Source organism: Citrus clementina, unplaced genomic scaffold, assembly GCF_000493195.1.
Source record: "Citrus clementina cultivar Clemenules unplaced genomic scaffold, Citrus_clementina_v1.0 scaffold_1, whole genome shotgun sequence".
Classification (NCBI taxonomy): Eukaryota; Viridiplantae; Streptophyta; class Magnoliopsida; order Sapindales; family Rutaceae; genus Citrus; species Citrus x clementina.
In genome coordinates, this window is record NW_006263303.1 from 7,027,321 (window position 1) to 7,053,850 (window position 26,530).

At 34.9% G+C, this 26,530-nt stretch overlaps 3 protein-coding genes across 3 annotated transcripts; 1 reads left to right on the top strand and 2 right to left on the bottom strand.

Annotated features, from left to right (window-relative positions):
• Nucleotides 1-419: 419 nt before the first annotated feature.
• LOC18055943 (protein phosphatase 2C and cyclic nucleotide-binding/kinase domain-containing protein) lies at nt 420-10,371 on the top strand. The gene is made up of 15 exons (XM_006451182.2): nt 420-1,868; nt 2,988-3,119; nt 3,243-3,473; nt 3,593-3,718; nt 6,598-6,660; nt 6,781-6,863; nt 7,169-7,400; nt 7,520-7,836; nt 8,021-8,108; nt 8,197-8,263; nt 8,394-8,671; nt 8,774-8,839; nt 8,984-9,105; nt 9,348-9,504; nt 9,621-10,371. The coding sequence occupies exons 1-15, from the start codon at nt 828-830 to the stop codon at nt 9,864-9,866; spliced, it is 3,249 nt and encodes a 1,082-aa protein (XP_006451245.1). The 5' UTR covers nt 420-827; the 3' UTR covers nt 9,867-10,371.
• Nucleotides 10,372-12,618: 2,247 nt separating this feature from the next.
• On the bottom strand, nt 12,619-14,105 carry LOC18055944 (E3 ubiquitin-protein ligase ATL42). The gene has a single exon (XM_006451183.2). It carries the CDS (start codon nt 13,986-13,988, stop codon nt 12,702-12,704), a length of 1,287 nt encoding a protein of 428 aa, XP_006451246.2. The 5' UTR covers nt 13,989-14,105; the 3' UTR covers nt 12,619-12,701.
• A 3,499-nt stretch (nt 14,106-17,604) lies between these two features.
• Nucleotides 17,605-21,205, bottom strand: LOC18055945 (ninja-family protein mc410). The gene is made up of 3 exons (XM_006451184.2): nt 21,064-21,205; nt 18,873-20,016; nt 17,605-18,292 (listed from the first exon to the last, which is right to left on the bottom strand). The coding sequence occupies exons 2-3, from the start codon at nt 19,906-19,908 to the stop codon at nt 17,796-17,798; spliced, it is 1,533 nt and encodes a 510-aa protein (XP_006451247.1). The 5' UTR covers nt 19,909-20,016; nt 21,064-21,205; the 3' UTR covers nt 17,605-17,795.
• Nucleotides 21,206-26,530: the final 5,325 nt, after the last annotated feature.

Below are 26,530 nucleotides of genomic sequence, written 5' to 3' on the forward strand. Positions count from 1 at the left end.
TTTCGAGATAAATTAAATAACTCGAGGGTAAATTAAAAAAGATTCGGGCTATATTAGAGTTTCTTTAAAGTAGAACAACTTCGGTAGCGGTATGATCATAACCATGGTCTAACGATTAAAGGAGGTAAATATGATTGTACGACTGTCTCCAATATAATTATGGCCAATTAAGAATTATCAATTTATTAGGGGTAAATTGAGGTTAAACTAATTATACACATCAGCGTAGACGCGTAGCAGTACAACGGACATTTGGCCGCAAGCTCGAACAGTTTCTATTGTCCACGAGTAGGCAGGCGCGTGGGGATGGGCAGCGGCAACCAAAGCTGTGAGTGTGACCCTTGCACACATGCAGCGACTGTGGTCTACGTCTTCTCCTTGAGAGGCTATAAGCCTACGACTGAATCCTGATCCACAAAACAAAAGCCACAACGTGTCACTCTCCAAACTACGATTCTACTACAATCATCCCATCTCACTCACTGTTCGCGCATTACGCACCCCGTGCATCACAGTATCATTCTGCTAGCTTGTGATCCCGATCTCCGCGCATTTCGAGTTATCCACGTCTCCCTCTTTCCTTTTCTGATTTTTAAAAAATCATTATTAATTTATTAGTGTTTAATAGTGTTATTCTATTTATCTTCTTCTTCCTCGTATAACGGTTTAGTATAAACAGTAGATCGAGAATTCAATTTCAAAACTTCGATCATTCCAGCAGTCTCTGTTACAACTTTGAACTGTAGTAAGTGAGTCGTGCGATTCTAATTCAGAGAGTAATGATTTCACAACCTGCTTGGGTCGACATTTCTAGTTTGGACTGAGCGATGGGTTGTGTGTATTCGAGAGCATGCATAGGCGAGATTTGCACGCCGAGAGATGCAAGAATTAGAATCAAAGAGCCTCAGCAAACCACATCAAGAACGACAAACGAGATTGCCGTTTTCTCTCCGGCATCATCGTCGTCAGACGGTCCAGACGCCGAGACAAGGGACCAAATCAGCCAACTGAACCCGGAGCTCGGTATCACCAGACTCTCTAGGGTTTCGTCCCAGTTTCTTCCTCCAGAAGGTTCGAGGACCGTTAAAGTTCCGTCGGCTAAGTACGAGTTGAGATATTCGTTCCTGTCGCAAAGAGGTTACTATCCAGATGCGCTCGATAAGGCCAATCAGGACAGTTTCTGTATTCACACGCCGTTTGGAACCAGTCAAGATGATCACTTTTTTGGAGTCTTTGATGGACACGGGGAGTTCGGAGCTCAGTGTTCACAGTTCGTTAAGAGGAAATTGTGTGAGAATTTGCTTCGGAATAATAAGTTCCACGAGGACGCCGTTGACGCTTGCCACTCTTCGTATTTAACCACGAATTCGCAGTTGCACGCAGATGTTTTGGATGATAGCATGAGCGGGACCACTGCTGTTACCGTTTTAGTCCGCGGGAGGACGATTTATGTGGCGAATTCCGGTGATTCGAGGGCTGTTTTGGCCGAGAGAAGAGGGAAGGAAATCGTGGCCGTTGATTTGTCTATAGATCAGACACCTTTTAGAGAGGATGAGCTGGAAAGAGTGAAGCTTTCTGGAGCTAGAGTGCTGACTCTGGACCAAATTGAGGGGTTAAAGAATCCTGATGTGCAGTGCTGGGGTACTGAAGAGGGTGATGATGGTGATCCTCCTAGATTGTGGGTCCCAAATGGAATGTATCCCGGGACTGCATTTACGAGGAGCATTGGTGACTCAATCGCAGAGACAATTGGCGTTGTTGCCAATCCTGAGATTGTTGTTTGGGAGCTAACCAATGATCATCCTTTCTTTGTGCTAGCTAGTGATGGAGTTTTTGAGTTTCTTTCAAGCCAAGCTGTCGTTGACATGGTAAGGTATCTTTTTTAATTGATTAATGTTAGATGCATGTGAAATCCAGAGAGAGGACTTATTTGTTAGCTCTTGAAACTCTGTAATCATACCCTGTTTAGGTTATTCATGCAGTTATGTTGAACTTGTTGTGGCTTAAAATGTTTTACCTTGAACAATTATGTGATCACTTGGTCTTTTTGTTAAACAGTATGTTATTATTTTGAGGACTTTGGACAATATCCCCTTTGAACTTGAGCTTGGGAAGTCTGTGGCTTCCGTGGAAGCATGTTTTTGGAAAATTTGGAGTCGCAAACACACGGATGGTATATTATAGGAAAAATGAATAATATGCTATATGTTGGATTATCTATACAAATTACTAAAAAGCAAAATGCTCAGTGTGTCGCACTTTACTCTATAAAATAGAATGGGTTAGAGTAGACCTTAATGTACTGAATTAAATTGCTTATCTATGATGCTGGTGTAATTTATAGCGTATTAGACTTTTACAGAATTATTTTCCCCCCCAAAAAAAAAAATGACAGAATTTTATCAAGATGCTTTTGAGTAAAGTGCGAACAGGAGGTATTAAGATTTCAGGTCATCACAGAAATAGCTTTAGTTTGATTGATATTCATATATTTAAAAAAGCTAAAGATTCTCATAAAAATAGAAGCTAAAGCAATAACATGACCATATATGTACACATCTAGCTGCTTGCTATAAGCTCACTAATTCGTGGGAGCTTGTCATGTTAGAATCTTGGAAGATGTCAGGACCCATCATCTAATGGGTCATATAAAATGGAATAAATGGACTTTGTTAGATTATTAGTTATTTGATACCTATCTAATCTAGGTCGCATATCACATGTTGGTCTATGATTTATTTTATAAGTTACTTTTATTAACTTTTATTATGTACACTTTCTTTTTCCTATTTTTAGGCTTGATCGTACATTTTTTTACTCTAATATTATTTCTTTTTATTTTTTTATTTATTTTTTTCCTGAGCTTGGTTTCGGTTGGCTCTCTCTTCATTTCAGCACTATTGTGACATTAGTTACTGAACAACAGGTCTCATCTTTATTCTCTTACTCCTTTTATCAGTGTTCTTCATTTGGTTCTGTTTTTCCAGGTTGCAAAATATAAAGATCCCCGTGATGCTTGTGCTGCAATTGTGGCTGAATCTTATCGACTTTGGTTACAGTATGAAACTCGTACAGATGATATCACAGTGATAGTTGTGCATATTAATGGCTTAAAAAATGTAAGAGTCTTCTTCTTTTTCTTTTTCTATTCTTTTTGAATTATTCATTGCTATAGAATTAATTTTGTCTTGTGTGGTTATTTCTTTCACCACCGGCTGTTCCTTGAATTGTTTTCCTCCTAGACTGCCGTTAATCAATCAATACCTCCTGGTGTTTTTTTACGAACCCCTGTTCCTCAAGTTATAGAGGTTACAGGATCAGAGTCTCCTTCAACCTTTGGATGGAGCTCTAGGAATCAACGTATAAGGCATGATTTATCACGTGCACGTCTTCGAGCCATTGAAAACTCACTGGAGAATGGGCAAATTTGGGTTCCTTCATCTTCAGCCCACAGGAAAACTTGGGAGGAAGAAGTATGATATATATTTTTTTTTTTTGCTTTTGTATTTATCATAAAATAGAAAGAAAAAGAGTTGTAGAAAGTATATTTAGCTTTGAAGTTTCTAAACTATTCCATGTTCATATCTTACAGGCACACATTGAACGGGCACTTCATGACCATTTCCTCTTCAGAAAACTGACTGATTCACAGTGTCATGTCTTATTGGATTGCATGCAAAGGGTTGAGGTTCAAGCAGGGGATATTGTAGTTAAACAGGTTTGATATTTTGTTCCAATTTTACTTAATAATAATTTGTGGAGCTCTGCTATGATACGTAATCCAGTTGTCTTCAGACGTATTAGCATGAAAGCAGTAATTCAGTATGATACTTCGAATATTCATGTTTGGACAGCATTAGGGGATATGAACTTTCAAATGGTTAGAAGATAATTGACTTGGAGAGAACAAAAACTAGCACAATTTGTTATGAAGCTATTCTGAGTAGAAAACATTTGGCATTTAGGAAATTTGTTCTTCAAAATCATGATACTTCACCATACAAGTGATCCATCTTGGCCTATTTCTCTTACTTTGCATCAGCATTTTGAGCTAACAGCCTGCTTACAGCTATTATCAAGCTTTTGCTCACAATGCATAACTTGGGTTTCAATTGGGTGTAAATTTCACATGCAAATAGCGGTCGTCTTTTGTAATCGAAATTTTCTCTTTGGTGTGATGGCAATTACCACAGTGTCCTTTCTTACCACATTTATAGCAGGTTGGATTTGTGACGTACCTAGACATAATCCTGTGAGACCAATTGTCCCAGTACTTTTATGGGCAATCAAGATTCATTTGTGGCCAAAGTATGACTATACTCACCAGTTGCCCAAAAATCGTCAAATTAACTGCCAAAGAACCTATGAAAATTGAATGCCCTCCCTCCATGACATCAGACCTTACTAAGCAAACGAAAAAATTCTGGCCCCATAAGAAATAAAGAATGGGATTGAAATAGCCTTTGATGAGTTTGGGTCTAGCTCTACCACATTCGACCCTGATTACCATTCATATTGTAGCCTAATGGCCTAGGACTCTTATGTGATGTAGAGACTGGTTTGACTTCACCTACTCCAGGACACACGCTCTCCCTTTTGGGTGTCAGAGAGAATGGTAGAAACAGAATTATTTTTACTATTTACTTTATTTAAAGTATTTTGTTTGCTTGATTCTAGTCAAATTAAGTGGGAGACAAAAGAGTCCACTTTTGTCACTTCACGTTTTATCTTCAATGTCTTTCTATATATTGGCTATTGTTACTGATTTTATTGATTGTATCTCAAGATACCTCAGTCTTTAGCTCGATCAACTTCTTCTTGACTTGGCTAATTTCAGATTTTAGTTCACACACATTAGGTTCACAAAAAGATTCTTTCTGAACTTTATCAAATAGGTTTAAGAGAGGATGATGTTGTTGCCACAGTAGGTCGTTGTGATGGGGATTCATTCTTCTTTTTCTTTTTCTCCTTTTACCACTCAATGTATTGCTGAAGTTATTGTCTTTTGATAGTCGGACTTGATATCTAATCAATATTGTTAAGGATGAAATTTTCATCACTAGTTAAGACATTTATTGATGCGATAGAATATATACAATATTCATCGGGGTCATTGCAATTTCCCTTAGTTTAATATGATACGGGACAGGATAAAAGATAGAAAAATACAAATTTCAGTACACTACAGGATAAAATGCACTGCATTAGAGTGTAATTTTCTTGTCTTTTAGCAAAGTAAGGGATCCCTTATTGGAAAATTATTACATATATATACATATATAACTAACATATAAGGTGCAGTAAACAAAGTCGTAAAGTGACAATGGCAAAGTCATAAAAAAACATTGAAAATAACGCGTGAGAAGACAAATAGTTATTTTGACCAGGAGCAACCAAACAAAATGCTTTAAATTAAGGAAATAGTAAAAGGAAATTCTCATTCTACTATTCCACCAACACTCAAAAGAGAGACCATGTGTCCTGAAATAGGTGGAGTCGAACCGGTCTCATTACATAAGGATCCTAGGCCATTGGGCTGCCATATGGACTGTAATTAGGGTTGGATTTGCTGGAGCCCTATGAGCTAGATCTAAATGTATCAAGGGCTTTTTCAATTCTCTTATTTATTTGTTTAGGCTAGATTTTTGGCCTCTAGATGAGTCCAAAATAGCTGCCATGGAAAGAGGACCTCCAATTTTCACAAGTTCTTTGGTAGTCAATTTGACTAAGCGAGACCTAAGGTTCTTGAGTGAATTATGAAACGGGAATTGATCCTTCAGCGTATTTGTTGAGGACTATCCTGCTTAACTCTGTTCTAGTGGTGGTTTTCTTGGGAGCCATACGAAAACTCACGGGTTAGGAAGCAGGAAGAGAATTGTTTTCTTCCTTTATAAATACAATTTCAAATTAAAAAATAGATAATAAAGCCTGCCATTAAGCAAATATTTGCTTAGAGGCAAGATTTTTCACATCCTTCAAAAGAATTGTTTTTTTCGCTTTTACAGTATAGTCATAAATTTCTGATTAAGTAGATCATCTTGAAATTTAGTAACACAAAGAACGATTGAAATAATTTCTTGCTAAACCGTAGCATGCTAAGTTTAGTTCCAAACACTCAAAAGTGATTAGAGCTAATGTTTCATTGCCATCGATCTTTTGCTTAAGAATTCCTTCATACCCCAAATTTGACGCATCTGCTTCAACAACTTTGGATGTGGAAGGTTTAAGCAAGAGATCACAAGCTGGAGGGTTTTTATTTAGCCTAGCATACAAAGGATGTGAAAAATCATGAGACTTCCCAAACACCTTTATAGTTGTTTTTTGTCTCTGATTCCATCAAGAAATTTTCCTGCAAGTTTCATATTTCTATCACTTGGGACTATAGAACCGTTGCCAATATTACAACAAGGCTGTGTTCATCCGATTCTGATGAGTCAAGACATTTCTTCTAGCTCACTATCAGTTTCATCGAGTGCCATGACAAGTGTCTGTTTCTGCCCGTCATCTTCAATAAGAGAAATTTTGCGGATTAGCTTCTTTTTAGATTTGTTATTATTGTTGGAATTAACTCAGCAGAATTTTCAATGCTATTTGCAGGGTGGAGAAGGTGACTGCTTTTATGTTGTTGGCAGTGGAGAATTTGAGGTTATGGCAACCCAGGTATCCTTTAATAAATGTTCTTGGAGTGGTGTTTTCTATGTATTATTGCTGAGTTCATATGTATTTTTAGTTTTAGTAGGATCTTTGAGATTGGTGTTCAACTTGAATCTGTCATGGCAGGAAGAAAAGAATGGAGAGGTACCTCGAGTTTTGCAGCGGTATACAGCTGAGAAATTATCGTCTTTCGGGGAGCTGGCTCTTATGTGAGTTTCTCTTCTCTACCTGTTTCTTTCTTAAGTATTTTCCTTTTCTATACCCCTCCATTAAAAGGAAGACAGTTTTATTAGCATTAAATGATTTCGCTGTTTTGGTTTTCCTAGAATTTATTGATACAGAGTTGCATTCTGGTCATAAAACCGGAGATCTTATATGATACTGATACACACTTTTTGTGCTAATGACTACCGATTTTGTTTAAATGTTCCCTCCAAATTAGCACTGATTGCTGGTTTTGTTGCAGTAGCATATAAATACTCACACTGGCTTTCTTTGTGATTTGATATTTAAGGTATAATAAACCACTCCAGGCTTCTGTGCGTGCTGTGACTAATGGGATGCTTTGGGCGCTAAAAAGAGAAGATTTTCGTGGAATTTTGATGTCTGAGTTTTCTAATTTGTCATCTTTGAAGTTGCTTCGATCAGTGGATCTGCTCTCTAGGTTGACAATCTTACAGCTGAGTCACCTCGCAGATACTCTTTCTGAAGTTTCCTTCTCAGCGGGGCAGACAATAGTTAATATGGTAAACTCGATGTCTTGAAAATTTGTTCATTTACCTAGTTTTCTTTCTTTCCTCTCCTCCGCGCCCACCCCCCCCCCCCAATGTTTTTCCCCTGATATTTATCTGCAATATATTCACAGAATGAAGGCGTTGCTGCATTGTATATTATTCAGAGGGGACAAGTGAGAATTACTTTTGATGCAGACTTATTAAGTAATGCAAATGTGTGCAGTCTGAAATCAGATCTTCATGTAGAGGATGATGGTACACAGAGTAGTAAAGAGCTCTCTGTAGAGAAGAGCGAAGGTAGCTATTTTGGTGAATGGACATTACTTGGTGAACATATGGGTTCTTTAACTGCAGTTGCAGTGGATGATGTTGTCTGTGCTATTTTAACAAAGGAGAAGTTTGATTTAGTTGTTGGTCCTTTGACGAAGATCTCACATGATGATCAAAAGTATGTTGTAATTTCTTCTATGAAGTACCTCATCATGTGTTGCTTTTTTTCTTTTTTTAGTCTTTTTTTTAAATTTTATTCCCACAACCATGGGGGTCTCGATTTTGAATTATATTTGTGATTTAGTTATCTATTTTGAACTAAACTATTTCATATACTGACATTATTGATTCATACCATCCAGTTCAAAAGACTATTCTTCTGATATTCCGAAGAAACCTGCCAAAAGTATTGATATCTCATCTCTTGCTAAAGTTAGCCTCACCGATATGGTAATGAATGCTGTTCTGTTCGTTGTGTAGACATTTTATCTAACACTGAAAGTGATCTTTTTCTTATCTGATGAGATTTTCTGTTTAGGAATGGAGAAAGTGTTTATATTCTACCGACTGCAGTGAGATTGGGCTTGTACTTTTGAGAGACTCAGGTTGGTCTTGTTGTATGGACGGAAAAAACCCAAGGATTTTGTGCTTGTTAATAAGGGAAAATACATTTGTTCTTCTTGAACAGTATATATTCTGATAAATGATTGTTTTGTGAATGCGAGTGGTTGTCAGAGAATTTTCTTAGCTTGAAAAGGTTTTCAAAGCAGAAGGTTAAATGCCTGGGAAAGGAAGTCCAGGTGTTAAAGGAGAAGAATCTGATGAAGAGTGTCAGCCCCTCGGCTTGCGTCCCTCAGATTTTATGCACATGTGCTGACAGTATGCATGCTGGCCTGCTACTGAACACATATCTTGCTTGCCCTCTGGCTTCAATACTTCATACACCACTCGATGAACAATCGGCACGATTCTGTGCTGCCTCGGTTGTTGCTGCATTAGAAGATTTACACAAGGTCTGCTGTCTAAAATTTGTTTTACCAATTTTCTCCTCTCGAGCTCATGAGTGTGTTTCACTTCTCTAATATAATTGTGTCTTTTCTCTAATTCGTTTTCAGAGAGGTGTTCTCTACAGAGGTGTGTCTCCTGATGTTCTAATGTTGGACAAAAGTGGACATTTACAGGTTCGTTCCACATTTTGGTAGAAACTTGTTCAGTGTTATCATGTCTACCAACTGTATGTTGACATTTTCCTTGTCCTCTCACCCACCAAGTCAACCGTACAGATTATGCTTGATCTTCATTAATTATGTTTTGCTGTATTGTAGTTAGTAGACTTTCGATTCGGGAAAGGCTTATCTGGCAACAGAACATTCACAATTTGTGGAATGGCAGACTATTTAGCTCCAGAGATAGTTCAGGGAAAAGGCCATGGTCTCGCTGCTGACTGGTAAAAATGCCCCTCATGTCTGTGTTTATAACATTTTTAACATCATAAGTGGAATAGTAGATGTTTATCAACTGGAATTTTGAGATGAATTCCAGGCCTTACCAGGCCTTACTTTTTTCTGTATTGTAGTTCATCACTACAATGGTCTTGAAAATTTAGATGGTGTTAGTTTTAGTCCTAATTTTTCATATTTTATAATTTTTATTCGTCTGTGACCCTAAACGTGGGCAATCACTTTGCAGGTGGGCATTGGGAGTCCTAATTTATTTCATGTTACAAGGTGAAATGCCATTTGGATCTTGGAGAGAGAGTGAAATAGATATTGTTGCAAAGATTGCAAAAGGGCAGCTAAGTCTTCCACAGAATTTAAGCCCTGAAGCTGTTGATCTCCTTACAAAGGTAGTGTATTATAATTATTTAGTTCTCTTTTACCCTTAATATATGTGGAGAAAATGCAAACCGTTTCTTATACATAATCATATATCACATAGACATTCTTTTTTGGTCATTTTTAGTTGCTCGTAGTTGATGAAAATACAAGACTTGGTAGCCAAGGTCCCACTTCTGTCAAAACTCACCCATGGTTCAGAGATGTTGATTGGAAAGGGATTGCTGAATCTACTTCTCCTGTTCCACATGAGATAATGTCTCGCATAAGTCAACACCTGGATAGTCATTTTGAGGATTCTCCTGTTTTTCAAGCTTCTCCGCCTCGAGATGTTGAAGAACTCAATGTTCCTGAATGGCTTGATGACTGGTAGGAGTATGATTGGTATCTTTAGTTTTGGTTCTGTTACGCTATTACGTCTTGCCCAGAAGTTCTTTCCTCGGTCTCTTCCCTGCCTGGCTCTTGGCTTATTTGGAAGTTTGAAGAGCACACATTTCGAAGTAGAAGTAGGTAAACAATAGAGAAAACAAAAATAGAATTGCAGGTTGCAGCCACGGCCTACATTTGCTCATAATCCTATGATTTTGTTTTTGTGCCATAGTTGATGATGCGAAGGGGGTTGGTTACCTCTTTTGAGTAATTGTGCAGTTTCGTAATTAGCCATCTAACTAATTCATTGGAGAAGCCAAATTAGTAGTTTGTTTTTTTTCAGTTTTTATATTTTTTAAGTGATGTAAATACGTAAATATGTAAATGAACCAGGTTCCCTCATGTTTTGAATTTGTAATTCTAGCTTTCTACTTTTATTTTCATTTTGATAATGTAAAAAGTTGGCAAGTAGCATCTTTCTTTAAAAAATTAATTACAAGTATTGTCTATTTGACAGCTCACATATTTGTTTAGAGTTCAAGTGAAGGGAAATTATAGCCTTTCTGCGAAAATCGAAGATAATAAAGCAGCTGAGGAAATAAATAATGCGTAAGCACAATCTTCATATTAAGAAATGAACTCTGTTAACTGGTGGCATTAATTTGAAAAGTAAGGCTAGAGACAGGACATGAAGAAAGCTGATAAATTTAGCTTCAATTTCAATGTAGATGATGACTGGAGATGAGATATTGGAGAAAACCAAATAGAAAGCATTGGAAAAATGAAAAAAAAAAAAAATGCCACTCTATTTTGTTTCCTCCAATTATCACCTTCGGTTGCACCCATTTAGCCCAAAAGTTTGTGTATACGCATACAAGTAAAGGGGGGACATAAGATATTGGAGGAAATTAAACAGAAACAATTATGGAAAAAAATACTAATCGGATTGATTCCCTCCAATACTTACATACACCATTCACAATAACTTCTCTTTCTCAGCCTAAATGTCTCGTCCTAACTCCTAAATAAGTTGAAAGAAAACTGTAAAAAGATAGCCAAAAGTATGCGACTACAAGTAGTATTTATAGGCCTTCTGACTCTGAGAGTTAATTTGCCAAACAAAAAATTCACAAGAAATTAGTTGAGCATAGAATCCTCCAGAAACAGCAAGATTTGCATGAAACACAATCAGCTAACAGCTGAGAAACTAACAAATAAGTAGTTTCTTTGGTACAAATTTGGACCCAAATGCACTTACTAATCTTTAATTTGTTAAATGAGTGTAATTTGGTAAATTCTTACAGATTTTTGGATTGTTATGCAACATCTTATGGTCAATGTACGCTCTAGTTCCTCAGTTTTTTTGAGTATTTTGGCTGTAAATCCCCCACCTTTTTAAGTTTTCATAATCATATAAATATAGTAGGTTGTTTCTCAAATTTTATCCTTAATAAAAATTGAGAGAATCCGAGTTCCAAGAAAATTCATTGAATGAACAACTTCATTTATAAAAATTTTAAAATTTAATCGTTCAGTCAATTCTTGCCCACCTACAAATCATTAAATAAGCTCTAGTGGCAAAAGCGCAGACTGGCCAAACACTTAAGAAAACAAAGTGGGAACATCAATCTCAGTTCAATGAACAGGCTAGAAAGAATCAAATCAGACTCAGTTACTTTAGTTAAATCTGTGATTATGATATGTCAGGCTTACAACTGCATGAAAAAGGAAAAAAAAAAAAAAAGATCAAAGCTGTGATGCAATAATTTTTCTCCTATGACCATGGATGGAGACATGGAGACATCATATATGTTCATTGACTCAAAGCTATATGACAACTTCATTGTTTTAAAAATGTTGCAGCTCCAACAAAAAGTTAAACCTCAAAATTAAATTCAATATTTGGTGAATGAAAGTTACTTTGGCAGTTCTTATCAGAAACCATATTAGCAGCCTTCTTCTCCTACATCATCAGCATTAATCTTTATTTGCCATTTGGAGATATTCAAAAGTAAAATACCAAAAATAAATCAAAATAAATTCAAGGAACGGCAGCATATTTTATATACCTAATTGGTCTTCATATTGCTGGGTTCTAATGCTAATGCTAATGGGTCTAATAAAAACTATATTTTTTAAGGAATTATAATCTAAATTCTACTAGGAGTCTCGATACATACATACATACATACATTCGTAGTGCAACCCAGCTAACTCAAAAATATGACATCCAAGAGATACCAACTTTGTATCCAAACTTTTGTACAGAGAAATGAGTGCCCATTGGGGGTGCTCTAACTCACACTCTCGTGACGGCATGGGATCACCACTGGGCAGCTAAGGCCGGCATATATTTGAAGGAGCTTTAGCTTAAGGAATTGAACTTGTTTCAATTTTATATAGCGTCTTATAATTGATAGCATGAGAATTAAGATTCTCACAACCGGATTCATAGGCTTTCCCATTAAAGAAGTTGTTTCAGAAAATAAAGAACATGCTTGATTAATAAGACCAGGGTGGCAAACACTTTCTTCTTGCCTAAGTTTCTTTGTTTACGATATTGGAATTTCTTTATAAAGTGAAGACAAAAAAAAAAAAAAAATATATGTAGCTTTTACATGATTAGCTGACAAGATCGCATTTGGTATATCTAACACAACCGCAATACAATATTCCTGTAATGTACAAATACATATCTAATTTTTGGCACAAACACCATCAATCATCTGAAATAATCAAATGAAATGTGTATATTTTCCTGCTGAATTTGATGGTATTGCTTAATTATGTGAACAAAAGAGACTATGATGTTAATGAACAACATACTTGTAGATTAAAATTATACATCTAACGGTGGCTGCGTTCTGTCCTGGGACTGCTGTCGAGATCTTCTCTCTCTATCTGCAAACCATTGAACTGTTCTTCGTGCAATCGGCAACCAAAGCCTTCTTGTTCTTTCATTTCCATCTATGGACGACTCTCTAATTCTGTTCTTCATGCCCAAATCTTGAAACCTTGAAACAGCGGTGATCTCTGACATTGATTTTCTGTCGGTGGTTGGATTAATGGTTCTTGATGTATTAAGACTTGATATAATTTTGTTGGAACCTGATGAAGAAGGAACGTTTGGTACTAAAACTCCAGGACTAGTTTTGCTGATTGTACTAAACTTGTTTTCAAACAATCTTTTCATCTCCATCTCCTCCTTAATCTTCAGAATTTGCTCATTATTTTCGATTGCTCTTTTTGTCGAGAACTGACCAAAATCATTTGGGTTAGAGAATCTATTGCTTGACATGTCATTAATCAATTCTGAATTCAGTAACATCAAGTCTGAAGAACTCGCACTGCTCCATCGGTTCTTGAAAATAACATCAGAAACAATAATCTTGTGATTGTGCTTGTGCAGGATCCTCTCATCATCATCCCCATCAACAGCTTCTTCTTGAATCAACAGTTCTTCTTCCTTGTTGGGTTCTTTATTCTTTCGAAAGCTGCTTCCGATGCTGAATCTTGATGACCCTCGATGCTCTTCCTCTCTCTGGATAAACAGCTCTATGTTTGAGTCCTCTCTCCGCTCGGAATTGTTGAACATGAACCGCATACTATTTGAATATGCAAAGATTGTTGGATCCTCCGCGTTGACTTTGAGCCTGCAGAGGGGGCAGCTTGAGTGTTTCTCCAGCCACTGATCAATACAGCTGATGTGAAATGCATGCTTGCACTTTGGCAGAAGCCTCAGGATTTCAGTATCTTCAAATTTTGAAAGGCAGACTGCACATTCAAGGCCTTGCTTTGACCCTTTAAGAGACGAGAATCTAAAGAAAGGAAGGGACTCGATCACAGCCTTATCGATACCAGAGAATCGAGAAGTTGATCGAATTAATGCAGGATTATGAATTTGTGTATTGGCGAAAAGAGAGGATGCCCTGTGACAGAATTTTGCATAAAGAAGCAGAATAAATGTTAGTATAAACATAACACAAAGGATTCCAATCACAACAGCTAGACTTGGTTTAAAATTTGACACAGTATCTGGTGAAGGAGAATCATCTGCAATGCTTTGAGCTTCAACATGGAAGAGCATGAACAAAAGAAGCAAACAAAGAAACCGCAATTGATTCATCAGAATCAGAAACTGCAGGATTCAAGAGTCCTCAGGCAAGCATTTATTCTGATAAGTATGAAATTCTGATGCAAAAACTTTATTAGATCTTTAAAGGCTAATCTTTGAAAATGGGCTGGTTATGCATGGCCTTATTGATATGTCATCAAACAATATAGTATCCTTTTCTGCTTTGTCAGTTTTTCTTGGTTTCTTCTGAGGCTGTGTTTGTCTGTCTTCACTTTATAAATCATTTTTATAATGTAGCGCAAAATTTTTAAACTTTGAAATTCAGCAGTGATGATGATAATGGGGAGCTGTTTATTACTAATAAAAGAAATTTGGCAGCTGACTTGGTAAGCATTGTTCTGGGAGGAAAAAGAACCATGTTATGAAGATGAATTTGACATATCCTTTAGTTACAGGATTAGATGCTTTGTTCATTCGGAGACACCACCAATAATTTTATCTATAAAAAAAAAATGACATTTTCAGTTTAGGGTGTGCATTAAAAAAAAAAAAAAGTTACTGGAGCCTTGTTTTCCTCTGCTGTGGTAAATTTCTAGTTAGCCACGTGTTTTTTTAAATTATTAAAATCTGATGCATATGTTTTCTTACAGAGATTTTTCTAGGTCTTCCCTTTTGTTGCTGTGACAAGATCACTGAGGTCATTATACATGTATTGCAAGCAAAAGTCAGTATCAGTTGCTTTTAGAATACCAAAAAAAGTCAATGCCCAATGAAAAAACGATTTGCTTCTGCTTGTAGGCAAGTGGTGGTCTCAAATTGCACAGCTATTAATATTATTTAGTCATATGCTTAGTTAGCTATAGTAAGCTTAAAAGACTGTGACTGGTTTAACAATTTGAATACTATCACATCATCAGATTTTATTAATATTTTTAACCATCTTATGGGATGGTAACAAAAGTTAATATATACGCTGCAATTTTCTGAATTTCAATGTGAAGATGTTTCCTCACGAGCAATTTTTATATTTATTAATTAAACACACATGCACACTATATGAGACTTAAATTCAAGACCTAAGTCTTGAGAAGGCTGCCCACTAATCAGTTGAGCTAAAACCTTGGTCACCTCACGAGTAATTTATGGCAAAACATTCGTGTATTTCCTTTGATCACCTCACGAGTAATTAATGTTTAAATAAGTTATCGACGGGCTTTATATTCCAATGAAAGAACATACATAGTGAAAATTAAGGAGCTAATATTCAGAATCAAGTTCTCCCACCAATAAAAAAATTGGTGTTGAGACGTTAATTCTGTTCTTATTAATAGGTATGGTTGATTAGGATTTTAATTTCCCTCCTATTAATAGGTAGGGATAGATAGAAAAATTAATAATAATAATAATAAGTTGAAAATTTCCAGATGGGATTATTGAAAGTGAATGTTTTGATAAAATTGAACAGCTGGAACCTTGATACAAGGAACAGTTATCCTGTCATCCTTGCGACAGAGTTTGTGTCATGATCCAATGATAAAATTGTCAAAGACAGAGTATCGTATAATAAGATCCTTGTGTTTGGTCAAGGCAAATATTGCATCATATACACTGGTAAACGCAGCTGTGAGGAACAAGCCCAACACAGAAAATCCGGCGGTATTCCCCAAGGAAGCACATTGAAAATATGGGTTATTTTTACATTCCTCCCTTGAGGTTTCACGTAATAACAGTTTAATAAAAAGTATCTCCGTATTTTTACATCCCTCTTCTACAGTTAGTATTTCCGTTAGTTGGCCGTTAATGGACCAATAGGATGACGAAAATACCCTTTCAAGGCTGACATGTACAATTTCCTAACAAATTTTGGCAGTGTAATGATACGAGCGAGCGTGGGCTAGCATGCATTTTTTTTTTTTTTTTTGAAAAGGGAAAGAAACACTTTCATAACTTCAATAAAGATAGTACATCCATTATAGGAGCTGGAACACCAACAGCAGAGCCCCAGGCTTAGCCTCAAAGAAACACAAACACGAGAGATCTAATGAAGCTTCTTCACAGCTCAAGAAGGGTTTTAGCCACGAGAGTAGAGCTTCACCGCCACCACCTGCTATTAATCAAGAAGAAACTGTCAAAGAAGTTATCTCTGAAACCCGTAAACCAAAACCAAAGCCAAACCCATACCCAATTTTCTCTGCTCATATGAAACAAGAGTTGTAGCAACAACAAGAATGAGAACAAGAGAAAGAGGCCAAGATTAGTGATAGCCCCCGCAAAGTTGAAGCTTTTGCCAATAATGCTCAAGATAAGCAGAACTTGAGCAGCAGCAATGAGGAGGAAATCATGTCTCAAGTGTCCGAGATTTGCAGCGTCAGCGTCAGCGAGAGCCTCTCAACAATGACTAATGTCACTGACATGAGAGACATTGAAGAGGGCGAGCAAGAAGTGAGGCAATGATCGAGAGTGATTACTAGATCTCCGGCAAAGCCGCCGCCGAGAAACGGCTTCAGAAGAGACTGGGTCGTCAACCAATCCCCCACCAGGAGATTCGACCAATCACCCGCCAGACGAATTGGCAGTAGGTCCCCAGTTCAGATTCATGACTCAGGTCAAGTCAAATTCCTCGGGAGAAGGGACCGGGGCGAATGCTCGGGAGGAATGACTGGATGAGAAAGGATGTGGCTCTTAGGGCTCATTTTGTTTTGTGAAATTGGGAATTAGGGGAGCAAAATCGTGGGCTGAAACGGCGAGACATAGTGCGACATTAAGGGATCACCGGAAGAGGTGACCACATGAGAGAGAATGTGGCTGTTAGGGATTTACTGCAATAGTTTTTCCTAAAAAAAAATAATAACCTTAAAAAATTTCAAGTTTTTTTTTAATTTTAAATGAGATTTTACGATTTTGGCCTTGTATACTGATGCTATACATAATTTTGTGAAACTGCAGGAGAGGGATGTAAAAATATAGAGATACTTTCTATTAAACTGTTATTACGTGAAACCTCTAGGGAGGTATGTAAAAATAACCCTTGAAAATATTTATAAACTCCCTTATAATAAACATGCGTGGCCATTACGAAAAAAATTTGGTACCGGCTACACACGTATCTTTGACATTTGTGGGGCAATTAAGCGCCCAGTTTCCGCATCATTATCACAAGTACATCTGCTCGTGTCTCATTAGGAAATTGAAAACGACCGAAAATTAGTTGATCCGGGTTTTGATGTCTACTGGTGATTCATTGTTAACCAAGTACTTAAGGTACTTCCAGAAGCTACAGGATAAATTGTTGCTTAATCAAGTCTAATTAGAGATAATTATGATCTGATAACAAGTAATGCTCACATCAACATAAAATGTGAAGTACGGGTGGTTGATGGGGTTGAGTAGCAGAAATACCCCGTGATAAAACATAAATAAAGCCAGTTAAGTCAGAGAAAAATAATTATCAAAGAAGTCAGGAGCAAAACATTGTTTGCTGGTCAAATGAAGTTTATCCATCTTCATCTCTATTGATGCATCTTTACGGCTTCTTCAAATCTATATAACCTGCTTCTTTGCCACCCCTGAAGTCAATTGATTTTTCAAATCAATCGAGTACATCCCAAATGCCACTATTTTGTTTAAGATTATTCTTACTGCAGATCATTACTATTGGACAACAAAATTATGCAACACATTATTACATACATTAGCAGAATCGGCTTTTGTAGTTGAGACAAACAGATAAAAGAAGAGTATAACAAGAAAGTTGAGGAATCTCGCTGGTTGTACAAAGTTATACACAAGTATTCCTCGACCACATGTCAATTAATCAATTTTAGTCTGGAAAAGAAAAAAAAAAAAGGATGGAGCATTTCAGCTCTGAGCAGAGGCAGCAGGGTTCGAACTTGGAAATGTGAGCACAACAGTGCCACTCTCAGGGTTAACATTCTCATCGCTGGCATGTCGAACAAACTCCTCTGGGGACATATGGCTTCCATGGCAAGCACAAACAATCCTGATCTGGTTTGAACTGTACCTATAAGTAACACCGGAAATTGTTCTACCATTTGGGCCAGAACCTGTGGTTGACACCCATGGTAAATTTGGGCAAGAACCACATCCCCCAAATTTTATTTCAGCAGCAATACCAGGCTTTATAGCTGATAAATCAAGAGAAAGACCTTCTGGTGTTGATCTGTCGGATATATCGTTTGCCCTATGGTTCATGCCACTTACTTTTACATCTTCTGCTCGAGCAGAGGAGCCTTCTTCTGCAGCATGCTGTTTCCCTTCACCTTTGGCCCATTCTATCGTTCTCCCATCAAATTGTGCAGCTTCGGATGAATTACGTCCAATTGATTGCATGGTAGCTGCATTCATAAAGCAGGGGTAAATAAAGAAATCCATTTCCAATCATGGGCATTGACAGTAATGGAAAAAGTAGATACGTCATATAATATACCGAAAACATAAACAGCATTAGCATCAGCGGCAAAGAGTCAATAGAATTTCAAGAAATGTAATAACACGTGAGAAAAAACATAGTCAGAATTTACTTCAAACATCCAACAATGTAAACTTAATATGAGCAAATATCCTCAAGAGTATTATAGGTGTGGGTTAATTGCATAAGCCGTACTTCTTTCACCAATTAAACCATAAAAATAAACCAATTATACAGTCTTGAGCATCATCAGCATGGCTTCCTATGATTCAAAAAAATGTTTGATATCAAATAATCAGTTTTCTTTAGAGGTAAAAGAACCTCGGTCAAAATCAAGCTCAGGCCATGCGTTTAAATGTAAGGAAAAGTAAGTTCTTTTTACAAAGGGCTGATTAAGTTCAAAAACAGTGGATGTGGCAGCTTCTATAAATTTATCTACTTAACGAAATAAACTAGTCATTTCTTCTTAAAGCATCAATAAGACGAATAAAGATGTGCTCCCAAACCTTGAGGAATCTTTATTCCATCGCTATGCTTATCTGAGTTTTGTGGACCTCTACCAGCATAAGAAGGGTGGATCTGCTGAGACTGAGGAACCAAACCCCATGAATTATCTTTATCAAACATTGGAAGTTGGACAGGCGAGTAGCCAAACATAACTGGTGTGTTTCCAGGGTTCACAGGCTGGGCTCCTGATCGCTCACCACTTGCAGTAGGCATCTTCTGTGTCATGCCAACTACTGATGTGCCAGGGACTCCAGCTGAGTTAGCCTCCCGCACAGATATGGTGTAAGGTATATTCATAATGTTCATTGGTTGAACTGAGAATGGAACGCCATAACTTATGTTTCCGACCTTAAATTCATTTTCTGAAGAACCATTAAACCTCTTTTGTCCATGTGCGTCTACAACACTCGAATCAGGAAACCCCCGAACCTCCTTTGGAACCTCAGAGGAACCACCAACTGTAATGTATCGTTTGGAGCCATCATCTTGGTGAGAAACCATCCTTGAGGTTGAACCCTCAACTTCAGACTCCGCCACATCTTCATTTTCAGCAGTCGAGCCTTCCGTTGTTGTTATGGAAATATGAGACGTCTTTGTCTTGTCATGTAAATCAGAAGGAAGTGCTTCCCTCTCAAGTCTTTTTTTATTATTTACCTCATCAAACAGCATTTTTCGTTTATTACCAGCGTCAGATTGTTTTTCCTCCTCAATCTCGGCAGACCTGCTGATGTTTGAGACCCAACGTCCTCTACTATTCAAGTTAGTAGAAGCATCAGCTTCAGCAGAGACCTTGGATAGGTCATTGAAGAAGTTCTCTTGAGATTTCACTGAATCACTTCTCTGAGACCCAGCACCTGAGTCCTGTTTCTGGGTGGTGCCATGGAGGAAAGTTTTAAAATCATCTCCGATTTTGTTTCCCCTGTCAACTTCCTCTGCTAAAGTATCTGAAGGGCTACCATTTTTACTTTTGGATTTACCAGCTGATCCACCACAAGATAAGCCGAGGCTCAGCTCAAGCCCATTATCATCCTCCATGCTATAGGACTGATGTATATTAATGAGGGTCAAGCATAACCTTTTTCAATCCTACAGACTACCCTCTACTATCGTGAACCTGTATGTTGCCACCACAAAAGTACAAGCCTGCAGAACATTCAATCTTATTACAAAGAACAGTGGGGGGGGGGAAGAAAAATTGCCCATGTAAAACAAATAAATTGATAAACAGAGAGGCTGAAATAAAAATCACTGACACAAAGAAGTGAAACCTCAACCAATCCAAAGAAACATATTGATATCTAAAAGTAAATGCAAATCTTTGAAATTTAATCACCATGCACAATCATTATTGTTCATTAACTTGCATCCAATAAATAAGAACACCCAGAGGTCATGGTTCTCCGGTCAGAAAAATGGTGACTAGTATCGTACCATAAGCCTAACTATACAAGTTTTAAAATAATTCGGAAATCCAGACTGCTACATGGCACAGCAAAAGATATATTTCAACTATAATTTACCCCAAAAGGCCAAAAACTAGGAGAAACGAGCATAACATATTCTAATAAACACTGAACATCCTAAAAGCTAATAGAAACTAACTGAAACAGCCAGCAAAAGGGTTACACTAAACTACCAGCATAAGATCAGAGATAGACTCTTAAGATTTTGTATGTTTGCTGAATAAGCAAACGAAAAATAAAGTAAGCAAAGTACCAAACCTCAAATTTCCAATTATCCAAGACCCCATCAGCCACATCATGGCACACAAGTGACCTTAAAACCGCAAAAAGACTTTGACTGAGCTAAAGAGGCAAAAACCTCTTAGCTAAGTCAAATAAAATTTTATATCAAGAGAAAAACAACTTTAATGTTTAAATTTTCTTTCTCATTTCTCAGCTACCAAACAATAATTTCCCAGATCTGTCCATCACTACTTAATCATGCATGCAAGCCCCAAAATGTCACTGAAATTAAAGCAACCCATAAAAAAACTGTACCCAGAAACAGCGGATATCAATAGGATTCAAAATCAGCTGTGAAATCAAATAAGATTCCAAAAGAATCGAAATCCCACGTGAACTTACTTCATCAAAATCCCCCCATATATTCAATAAAAAGAAAAAAAAAACTCAAGGCACCCAAATTGAAAAAAAGTGAAAATGAAGAAGCAAATAAGGAGAAATATACCTGAATTGGTGACAAGCCGATTAAGAACAAACCCTAGGTCAAAGAGAACTGTAATAGTTACTGAGAGAGAGAAAGGGCATTACAAGTGGATTTGTTTGGTACAGGTTAGTGTAAGAATCGTTCAAACACCACTTCTAATTTTCTTTCTTCTTTTTTTTAACTTTATAATTTGAGCATGTGATTGTCATGGAGATTCTTTTTGACGTTTGACTCGCACATTTTTCTTTTTAAAAATCAATAAATTCATATTATTATTTTTTAATAAATTCAAACAAGAAAGAAGTTGAAGGAATTAATCAAATTACATTATTCTTAATTTTTTTTTTTTTTTTTTTGCTTTCAGATTTATGTTTTTTACTATCTAAGACCGCTAAAAGATTGCTTTAATGTGAGTGTTGACTATTTTACCTTTTAAAAGTATCAAAGTACCACAAAATCTTTTAGATTCAATACTTTTTTCCCCTAAAATTCAACATTTCAAATAATCTGTTAGTACCATACTTTGTTAGCAGGATTGTTAATCTTTTGTTAAACCAACAAAATGTCTACATGACATGATATCTTATGATACTTGTTGGGTTGTCACATTTATACTATTTACACATGGGATATATTTAAAAATAATAATAAATATCATTAAAATCAAGATCACTTATAACTTAAGATATTTTTCTTTTAGAACAATAAATACACCATTAAAATCAAGATCACTTATAAGTTTTCACTTCTAAATATGAGTAATACGCCGACATAATACGAACTGAATAATACAAAGAGAGTTTTAACTAATTAATAACCAACAGAGATAAATCATTGTTAGTAGCAAGTCGTAAATAAAAAATGTAGGTTATTTGCCTCTACAATTAATATCAATATCATCAAAATATACATCCTAACTGATCATTCCTTGAAACCATCACAAATCCTTTGTGATTACATAAGTCTGTATATATAATTTCCTCCATCATGCACAAGAGTAATATCATTAATTAGCAGTCACATTGCCACAAGTGAAGGAAGCGGAATCAGTGTCCTCCCCGTGCTCTTCAAAGTCCGTACGCTCCCTAAAAAGTTGAGCAAATGAACATCTAAAAAGAGAGTGTGCATGCATAAGTGTGACACTTTCATCCATCGTAGTAAGAGTACGTTGTTTACTTACATCTGAATGGGGAGTGAATTATTTTAAATTATAATTTTACCTTCATTTATAGAATTATAGTTTTTAACTACAAAATGAATAAAAAATATACTTGTACAATTAATTTAATTATGTAAATTAATAATTATTATTAATATAATTCTTTTTAATTTGTAAATTAAAAACTATTGATAAGAACATAAAAAATGAAACATTATTATTAATAATATAATACAAAATTATATATTATTATTATTATATATTATTATTAATTATAATAATAAATTATATATTATTATTAATTATTAATATTGAATAAATATAATACTATTAAAATTAAATAAATATGGTAATATTATATTAAAATAAGTATAATATTACTATTTTTAATAAATGTAATATTATTAAATAATACAATAATAATATTATTTATTATTTTTAAATAAACGTAGCATTATTTTATTTTAATAATTATAATTATATTATATTTAATAAGGGAACGGTGAAAAAGAAGAAGAAGAAGAAGAAGAGGTGGGAGTGGAGTGGAAATCCCACTACTTGCTCCAAAAAATGAGTGTGTCTCATGCAGTGGAACCCCCACTTTCCTTTTTAAATAAGTAAACGCTGGCGCAAAAGAAATTCACACTCCCCACTTTTACTCTAATAAATAAATACAGTGCATACAAGATTTTTTTTTCTAATATACATACTACTCCGTACCACACTGCACATGTAATGAATATAAAATTATTCTCTAGTGAGAGCATCTCACTTTGTTATAAGTGAGGATGTCGATAAAAATATTTTAAAAAACACACACAAATTTTAATACACAAACAAACAAAAAATATAATCCTACATCTATTAAAATTCATATTTTTATTTGTATTTTAGTGAATACACACATCCCTAATCTCATTACATACACTTCATTTGAGATAATACGGCTATATATATTCCAGGCCGTATGTAGATATAGAGTGCACGTTACTTGTGAAATTTTTGGGGGGCGTATATAGAGAATTAAATAATTATTGAAATAACTGGTTGGAATTAGAAAACAACGCGGTTGGATTTGATTATCTTGCTCGATCGATCGCTTTATTGGTGGGTGAATAGGCCAGGCCAAACGTGTGTCTCGGGTAAAGCTGCCGGAGCCAAAGGGCAAATAATTTACAACAAATCTAGCTAGGCAGCTAGGCTAGCTGATTAAAGTTGACATGTCTAAAAATAATAAGGCAAACACTACCTTACAATCAATGTATGGTACATTCCTCACTCATGAACAGTGAATGAGTGGGATCCATTCACTGTTCATACGAGGGATGTACCATACATTGATTGTAAGGTAGTGGGATCCAAATAATAATAATAAAAAAAAAAGTTGACATGATTAACATGCCTGAGACAACGTGTGTATGGCGTGGCGATAAAATAAAATCATGACCCGTAAGATTTCTCTTATCCATATCTCATGGGCAAAACTATATTATAACTGTAGTATAATATTATAGTTGTAATCAATTATTAAATTTATAGTTGTATTAATTAAATTCAATGGCTGAAAACAATTGTAGTACCGTATCACTGTTGCAACTTAGCTGGACCCATATTTCATTTTTCTTATTTTAAAAAACTCTCATCCATATTTGAGAATTAAGAATTTGAAGGAAGCTTTATCCACTAATATTGGATTTATATATACCTATATTTTCATACCGTGTAAGTGTCAGGATATGCCTAATTTAATTCTAATTATTTGCCCACAAAGTATCAATTTTGATCCCTAATATTACTCTAAATAGTCAACTGCGGGTGAAAAGCATATCCATGTTTGCGGTAAATAAAAACTCATAATATAACTCGTTACTAAGTTCAATACAGTAATCAACTTTTTGGCTTATTTTTGTTATTTAATAGAAAATAATAAAGGATAGAGGTGATTTTAACTTTAGGCGAACAAGACAGTTATTAAGACTCATATTTTAAAGATGTGTTATTTTTTAATTTTTTTTAATAATGCTCTAACTAATAAAAATACTTTTTTTTAAGATACTAGGAGAAACTTATTTTTAAACAACTCTCTAATTAATAATAATTATCATATAATTAATTGTTTTTATAAAAATCATATATTTAATAACCTTAATGTTAAACAATTATTATTAATAATATTGTCTAACCATTAATTTATTCCTATTAGTCTTTGTTAGCATATATGGTGATGAGGATGATACAGAGCTCACAGAGCAGAGCATGATAAGCTTGGTGTTATAGCTAGCAGCTTAGCAAATCTGTTATGCAGACATGGCAAGTTAGTTATAACCAATTCAGCAGCTATAGTTGTGTGCATAAAGCTTCTAGGAAGCTCTAAGAAGTAGATTCAATGCAATAGCGTCTGCATGTAAATATATATGATTGTTTGTACTCATTTCAGTTATTGAAGTAAGCTAATGAAAGCAGATTCTATTTTCCTTTCTTTTTCTTTCATTTTCCTTTTTCATTTTCTCAGTAACCAAACACAGTTTTAGTTTATTTCAAACAGTCTTAACACAGTTTTAGTTTATTTCAAACAGTCTTTCAAAATAAGAAAAAATAAATAAATTCTTTATCTTTTTAGTAAAAAAAATTAATTATTTAATATTAAAATCTTTGACTTATCTTTTAATTTCCATTTAAAATCTTATAATTTCAAAAATCAGCAAATAAGGAATCACAATAATTAAAAAATTCCTCTCTCTCTTCTTGACTATTTTATTTTTTAGGATTTATTTTTAAAAGTTATTAAGATACTCTGAAACAAACGGCCTTATTAAAGGCTAACTCAAAAAGTTAAAATTATATTTAAGTCCCAACCTAATTTAACACAGCCCAAAACGCAATCATAGTCAATGTTAGATATTTTTATCTCTCAAGTTGAGTTATGCCAAAGGCCCAAAGCCACCAAATGCAGACTTTTCTCCACTTCAACTTCAACTTTAACTTTTTAATTTCTTTTTTATATTTTATGTTTAAAACACTGTTGACTTAATTATAGCTATTTAGCCGGTGGTTCAGCAGTTCGAACCTACGAACACATTTAGGGAGTAATTTTTTCTTTAATGATAATGCATAATTGAGGGAAAGCAGTATTTTTCTTTAATATTAGTGAGAGTTAAAAATCTACATAATTAAAATTTTGATTTTTAGTTATAATATTATATAATATAGGGTTATAGCTAACTGATTCACCACATGTATTAAAAAAAGAGTGATGATACAGCCACAAATTCTTGTACAAACTTATTTTGTATAAACTGATGCGTCATTAATTCATTGGCTGAATAAAAATATAAAATAATAAAAACAAATCATGTGAGCTAAGTAATATTTAATTCAACCAATCTTATCATGCCATATCAGTTTGTATAAAATAAGTTTGTACAAAAGTTTGTGGCTATATCATTATTCTAAAAAAAAAAGAATTGAAACTATGGGCCCATTTGGGATTGTGGTTGAAATTCAATAAGTTATTTATTTCATAATTTTTGACAAAAATAGTGTTCGGTAAATTTTGTAAAAATAGTTTATTTCATAATTTTCTCCATTTTATTAGCAGTTTTTAAAAGCAGGTAGAGGACTGCTTTTCATAAGCAGCTTAATTAATAAGTTACCATACATTTTTAAAATTCCTATTATAACACTAAATTTTAATAAAAAGATAATTATATCTTATTTATTCATAAACCCTAATATATAAATCATACTTTTATCTTTATCATATTTTATGTAACAGATTATAAAGTTCTTTAGATTTTTTTAATTGAATTTTTTAATGTAATTTTACATATTTAAGAAAAAAATATATGTCAATATATTTAAGAAAAAATATATGTCAATATATTTAAGAAAAAATATATGTCAATATATTTAAGAAAAAATATATGTTTAAATAATTTTCTTAAACATACTCTAAAAATAAAAACGTATGTTTATTTTGGTCATTATATAATAAAATAGCACTTTCGTAATAAATTTTACCAAACACATATAATCAACTTTTCAAACTCACAGCAATTGCAACAACACAGTTTACTAAATGCAAAGCTATTTTTTTAATCAGCAGCTTATTTTATCTGCACAACACAAACAACTTATTTCATCAACCTCTGCAATCACAAACTAACCCTATATAAGATAAGCATGATCAATCTGTTGGGTTAGTTATTATAAGAAAATCTCGAACATCTCAACTTAGACTAGCCCGTACTGAAAATTTAATTAACTAATTTCTTGTAATATCTATGTACTTGATAACCTTGGTATATACCAATTAACTAACTAACTATA

Excerpts from the sequence above, each read along its gene's own strand:
- LOC18055943 (XM_006451182.2), top strand. The coding sequence starts at position 828 with ATGGGTTGTGTGTATTCGAGAGCATGCATAGGCGAGATTTGCACGCCG. Across the intron at positions 3,120-3,242 it reads ATATTAATGGCTTAAAAAAT|ACTGCCGTTAATCAATCAAT; the intron begins GTAAGAGTCTTC and ends TTTTCCTCCTAG. Across the intron at positions 8,840-8,983 it reads ACAAAAGTGGACATTTACAG|TTAGTAGACTTTCGATTCGG; the intron begins GTTCGTTCCACA and ends GCTGTATTGTAG.
- LOC18055944 (XM_006451183.2), bottom strand. The coding sequence starts at position 13,988 with ATGAATCAATTGCGGTTTCTTTGTTTGCTTCTTTTGTTCATGCTCTTC.
- LOC18055945 (XM_006451184.2), bottom strand. The coding sequence starts at position 19,908 with ATGGAGGATGATAATGGGCTTGAGCTGAGCCTCGGCTTATCTTGTGGT. Across the intron at positions 18,293-18,872 it reads TGGAATAAAGATTCCTCAAG|CTACCATGCAATCAATTGGA; the intron begins GTTTGGGAGCAC and ends TTATGAATGCAG.